The sequence below is a fragment of the Mercenaria mercenaria genome, unplaced genomic scaffold, assembly GCF_021730395.1.
Source record: "Mercenaria mercenaria strain notata unplaced genomic scaffold, MADL_Memer_1 contig_1988, whole genome shotgun sequence".
Classification (NCBI taxonomy): domain Eukaryota; kingdom Metazoa; phylum Mollusca; class Bivalvia; order Venerida; family Veneridae; genus Mercenaria; species Mercenaria mercenaria.
This window is the reverse complement of record NW_026460012.1, coordinates 14,002-20,755: the sequence shown is the minus strand read 5'-3', so window position 1 is coordinate 20,755 and position 6,754 is coordinate 14,002. Positions and strand designations below refer to the sequence as shown.

Sequence of the window (6,754 nt, the reverse complement as noted above, 5' to 3'; positions counted from 1 at the left end):
ATTGACTTCTTTCATTTACATACCATTTCATATTGACCAGTTTTGTGTGTGTGGACATGTTTTCGTGAATGAGTTCGTAACAACATGATGATATGAACTTGTTAACGATTTTTAGCTCGACTATTCAAAGAATAGTAGAGCTATTGGACTCACCCTTGCGTCGGCGTCGGCGTCCCGATTTGGTTAAGGTTTTGTATGTAAACTGGTACCTCAGTAACCACTTGTGGGAATGGATTGAAACTTCACACACTTATTCACTGTGATAAACTGACCTACATTGCACAGGTTCCATAACTATTTTGCTTTTTTTACAAAATTATGTCTCTTTTTCGACTTAGAAATTCTTGGTTACGGTTTTGTATGTAAGCTGGTATCTCAGTTCTCACTAATGGGAATGGATTGAAACTTCACAGTCACACTTGTTCACTGTCATGCACTGCGCAGGTCCCATAACTCTATTTTGTATTTTTTCAAAATTATGCCCCTTTTTTCAGCTTAGCAGTTTTTGGTTTTAAGTTTTTGTATGTAAGCTGGTTCCATAACCCTTTTTCCCATTTTAACAAAATTATGCCCCTTTTTTGACTTTTGTATTCATTCAGTTGACAAGGCTGTTGAAAAGTCGATCGTTGCTGTCCTCCGACAGCTCTTGATATACTGGTAACAGACACAGCACCCTAATATGTAGACCATAATTATGAAACCCGTTGCAGATTAAGAGTTTTTGCCTCATATGTTATCGGAAAGAAATTTTAACACTCTCTTTCCATGTGTGTAATTCTTACAATTACAGAGATAGTCCAAATGATGCCTTTGGATAAAGACCCGATAAAGAATGCCGAAAAGATATGGCCATATAATGGCACTTGTTTCAGTGCTGGTGGTGGGTACCTGGCAGTCAACATATATAGATCTTTGGCTCCTTTAGAAATGGCTTTTGGAGTTTGGCTGGAGGTTATCTTCAACCTACCAAGATACGAGACGTATAATACTGTCTTCAAAAATGCCCAGGATTTTCAACACCACAAAACAAAAAAATTGATCTCAATTACAATTTCATAACAACAACTTAATGTATTGAACTTACAGAAGAAGAGGGAAGGGGATATTGAACAAATATTAAGTTAATGAACGTAGATCTTATCCTATACACTGGGACCAACTCTTTATATTTCAGTATAGAAATGCATGCGAGTCTTGTATTGCAGATGAAATTTTGGTAGGGGGACAACTTTATATGGAAAAGTTAACAAGTGTACTAAATTATAAGTATAATATCAAACTATTATCAGTTAAGGGATTAAGGGAATGTACTTCCATGAATTCACAACAGTATTTAACATATTCCAGCAATACTGACCTGTTAAAGTGCCATTATTTTCAAACTCTTAAAATGCTAACAGACTCCTAGCATACTTAATTTCTAAATATTGGTGTACCTCCTCCCCCTGTGGAATCTCAGCACATTTAGGTTCAGGTGTTAAATTTACCTGTTCTGCTTGTTTATTTTTTTTACCAAAATCTAGCAGAAAAGATACAGACATGTAAGCTTTAGAACCTTCTGACAGCGGACTTGAGTTTTAAAACAAAATGATACAAAGATATAGACATTTACCCTTTTGATAAAATGTTTCAGGAACATCTGGTACTGACCATGTGTATAAAACATTACCTTGGGCATGCTACAGCTATTTGGTACCACATTTTATGAGTATACTTCAATCGGTACCTTTAGAACAGCTTTTCAAACTACAATATTGGCTATTATCCTCATAGCATTATGGGCTTTATCTTCGAAATTTCTATGAGCACTTGGGTCAGTATACATCGACTACTACATATGCTTATATATTTGTCAATGTGGGTTATTTGATCTAAAATAAAAACTTTTGAACATGTTCATATCATTGTTTATATAATAACTGAATAATACAAAATAATATTCATTACCGAAAATCAATTAAATGAGGTTGACAACGCTTTGAATTGCCAAACTCATTCTCAAAAGCAAAATGTACACATTCTTTGTGGCTCTCCATACTGAATAATATGTCCCATATTCAAATTGTATAGTGCAAATGGTACAGCTTCTAAACCATGTTGAATCAGTTATAATACTTTAAACAATCAGAATGAGTAATAAGAAAATATTGACAAAAAATAATGCCAATAAAAAGTTTGACATTTCCTTCAGTTTGTAGCATTTTGGAATTATCACATCATTTCGTATTATCCGGATAACAAGGGTGATAATCCTGTAACGATCTTTTCTGAACGGATAATTGTATGAACTACACAACAAGAACTACTGTACAATAATATGATAAATTTTCTTTAGACTACCTGCCTAGTGATTAGATACCAATGATTTCAGAAATGATAAGCATGCTTTTTAGGACCAATTATCTAATCAGAAATTAAACAACACAAAAAATGCCTGTATTTATACTTTTCTGCCTTAGGCTTTTAAGACAAGCTTTGCTTCCCAGGGCGCCGAAGTACTCAGAAGAATTAAAGCTGTCTATCTACCAAAAACACTAAAACACACTTAGTACTATCTTAAGGGGACGCATACTTTGAAATTAGAAAAAAGTGGGTGGGGTATGATAAAATTTACCTGCAAAAACTATAAAGTTTTGGTACATGAAATGGCTACTGTTTCAACTGTTATAAGTACACAAAGGATTGCTCACTAAGATAAAAATGAGAAAAACTGAAACAAGAAAGTTATTGTTGAATTACATAAGACTCATTGTGTACATTCAAAGTAAACAATTAATATTTTTTTGTGCGAAAATAATAGTGCTTTACCTTGTCCAAACATTTATCAATCTCTTACAGATTCTAATTTAAAGAAAAAAAGTGAAATAAGTTCACTGTCTTGCTTTTCATTTGGCATATGTAAGCTAAAACACATTATTTAGTTGGTTTACAAAGTAGTGCATAAGAAAAGATATCGTGGTCAAGGAATGCCACATTCCAAAACTAAAAGAGTATATTCCCCTTAATACATTAAACACTTATCGTTACAGAAGTTGAGTGGCTTACAATAAGGGCCAAGAAATGTTTCCATTATTAATTTTCAACTTGTTATTCATGAACTACAATTCACTTAAATATCAAAACACACTGAACAAACTTTTGAAAATGTATTGTCTTAAAAATCCCATAAATAAGGTATGAAATTTGGTTGAGAGGTCCAATCAATGTGTATATGTGCAAACTTAACATTCTAATCCTGTTCACAAAACTTACTAATACACAGCAGGAATGACAATGATCTAAACACTACTGCATGCACATGCCATTAAAAGGGTCATGAAATTGGCCTTAATTTTTTCAAACGTTTTTAACAGAGTTTTAACAGGTCACCATTAAAATTCACCCATTAGTTCTTACTATTTAATGGGATTTTCATGACCATAGTTTTAATGCCATACATTAAAAAGCCATGAAATATGTATATTAAAACCCTGTTAAAATATACCTTGTTAAAATGACGTTCATGGCCATGAAAAGCTGCTTAAAATAAACCATTAAAATAAGTTAACAGGCTCCTTAAAACTCCGTGAAAATTTTTAACTGGCATGAAATTAATGTGCCATTAAAAATACCCCTTAATTCCCCATTAATTAGTAAGAACTAATGGGGCCATTAATTCTTTTAACTCATTCAGGCCTGATAACTTATCTCTGATAAGAGTCTAAGGGTTTATCTATAGCTGGAGTCTACAGCAAAAGTGATAAACTGATAAATCCTGTACAAGGATTTTGAACAACATGCACATGCCATGCAAAAAAGGCTGTAACTGGGTCATTATGAAATACAGACTCACCAAACTTCATATGCATATTGGGCATACTTGTACCTTTCTTGTGATGTAAGTTAATCCAATATATTTTGTATTTAATTAAATTCCAAGGCTTGAATAAACACAAAACACTGCACAATTACACTGAATTTTCCTGATTTCACAGACTTTGCACTTATTTTCTTTTTATTTTCATTGAATAACACACTTTCAAGGAAGCTGGTAGTGTTTTTTCTAATTTTATATAGAAAAAAATGTAAAAAAGCTATATATATATATGTATATATATACATGTATGTACATTATTTACAATAAAGATCTGGGCATGCTGTCAAATAAAATCATTTCACTTATATATAGTAATGTACAATGTATATGTGTATTTTTTTTGTTTTGTTTTGTTTTTTTTTTTTGTTTTTTTTGTGTTTTTTTTAGGGAGGGGGGTACTTAATTTTTTAATTTGCTACCAACTCCTTGATGTTCACTATATATTTTTTCCTTTGCGCTTTATATATTCCTGTATTTTCCACATATCGAATAATGAATAACGCGCACAATTTCACTTTCGCATAACTAGTCGCGACACTGCATTGGCTCAATAAACACACATTTCTAATTTAGCACACTTTCAAGACGGCAAGTAATTATTTAGAATTTTTTAAAATGTAGAAATGTTAAATAATTTATAGACATTATAATGAAACATATTTACATCAAATGTCATTCTTGCGCGCAGTCTGATCTAGATCCATGCTGGTCCGAAATACACTGTGTTAGGTTTCTCATGATGCGGCTTATACATTACACAGATGCTGTTGTAAATAGAGAAGTTAAGCAGTAAATTTATAGATTTTTGTATTTATATTTATTTTATTTAATATTTTGTTAATGAATTACAAGCCCTCTTGATGTTCAGAGATTTAATTTATTTACACACTGATTTTGAGCACTATTTCCCAGATCGCTCCGGAAATTTTTCAACGTGGTACGGCTTATAGCACTCAACACAAAGATTCACTCCGCATCCTTCACAACCATACTGTGTTTCGCGTCGCTTTCCATTTTTTGAACACATCTTACAGGTTCGCCTTTTTCCCAAATTAGCCGGCCAGCATATCCTGCCTTGTAGCTGAATATTTTCCTTGAGCACGTCGCGTTTCCTTTTCTGCATAAAGTCCCCAATTAGCTGCTTCGCGAGTTTCTTTCGAAAATCCAGTTGTGTCAGTGGCTTAGGTTTTCCTGTTCTTGTCTTCTGTTGGTGATTTGGTGATTCCTTCATCAGAATATAGGCTCCAACTATGGCAAGATCAACTAAAAACTAGAAAAGATATTTTCACCACTTGGCTGACTTGCGCGTTAGACTGTACATTGCCCGGCGCTGATCCGCATGGTCAACACCGTTCATGTACTTTGTGTAATTTCGTACGGACTCCGGGCAAGAAACATCTTTCTGACTTCCGTCTTTCTGCCTTCGTTGAACTGTTGTCCTCGGCGTTGTTGGATCGAAGTTTGTAGATAAAATGAATACGGTCTTCTTGTCCCTCCAAGCTGTCGCAACCATGTTTCCTTTCTGCATCGTGATAGATGTCCCTTGTTCCTTCAGCTTCTGCTGTTTTATTTCGTCCGGAATTCCTCGTCTGTTGGATCTAAATGTTCCACATGCGTAAGTTCCTTGCTGTTGTAATTCCTCGAATAGTCCTACCGTAGTGAAATAATTGTCACAATACACATGATGTCCGCGATTCAAAATTGGTGTTACTAAATCCATCACAACTCGTTCCCCTAAACCCTTGTCTCCGTCACGGTTCTCCTTACCTAAATACACTTGAATGTCATTCACATATCCATTATGAGGGTCCGCCCTTACCCACACTTTGATCCCACGTTTAGTCGGCTTCATTGGCACATATTGTTTGAATCCTAAGCGACCGGTATATCCAATCATAGCCTCATCAACTGTCGTTTCACGGTGCGGTTTATAACTGGCCATCAAATTTACACGCACGGCTTCAAGAATCGGTCGAACATGTGAAAGTTTGTCATGGCCTGGTTGTCCGCGTGCCGGATTGCATGATGTGTCAGCTACGTGGAAGTACTTACTGATTTTATCATACCGATCGCGTGTCATTCTCTCTTTTATTCCACATGGACTAAACATAGGATCACTACTCCAGTACATATCCAAATTTGGTGCTGCAATAATCCCCATCACAATCTGAAATCCAAGATAGGCTCTTATTTCACTAAATGTAACGTTCCTCCATTTATCATCAGGTTTCTCCAGCTGCTTTTTTGTTGCATATTTGTTGGTCTCATCCACGATTTGTTGAATCATCTGGGGTGTGAATAATAAATTTAAAAAATCCATTTCAGTTTTATTTACATCCATAATCACGGAAGGTCCCGGATTTCCACTGAAAACGTTAACATTTATCGGTCTAAAATTTGCACTCCATTCTTGTACCCCACCCACTTCCTCGTCACGTCGGTTCACATTCTGTCGCTGAATTAAGTCAACTAAAGGCACATCGTTGTCAGAATCATCGTCACCAGACATAGAAATATCTGAATCATTCACGGTTTCATTAAATCCCATCATATATTCCATTTCTGTGTCGTCTATATCCGAAAAATCATTGTCATGAAAGCTCGCCATGTTTACAATTTTTGTTTTTCTTTCGTTTTGAAACTCCCGCATTTACATAAGAATAAAACAGATTATACTTGTCCAATCAAAATATTTTTAACATCATTGCGAAGTTAAAGCTTTTATCTGATTGGCTAAATATTTGGGAAAGCCCTTTGTGTTTATAATTTTAAACCAATCAAACGTTTTTTAACAAGGGGTTGATCACGCATTAATACGGGACCCGACTTACGCTATATCGTTATCATCACGCATTAATAAGGGATCCGACTTGGAGCGCTTATCTCATATCACGGATT

General features: G+C 34.8%; 1 protein-coding gene across 1 annotated transcript; it reads right to left on the bottom strand.

Moving 5' to 3' along the window:
• Nucleotides 1–5,141: 5,141 nt before the first annotated feature.
• On the bottom strand, nucleotides 5,142–6,464 carry LOC128552056 (piggyBac transposable element-derived protein 4-like). The gene has a single exon (XM_053533053.1). It carries the CDS (start codon nucleotides 6,462–6,464, stop codon nucleotides 5,142–5,144), a length of 1,323 nt encoding a protein of 440 aa, XP_053389028.1.
• Nucleotides 6,465–6,754: the final 290 nt, after the last annotated feature.

What these genes read in the sequence shown, in the direction of transcription:
- LOC128552056 (XM_053533053.1), bottom strand. Translation starts at nt 6,464, where the DNA reads ATGGCGAGCTTTCATGACAATGATTTTTCGGATATAGACGACACAGAA.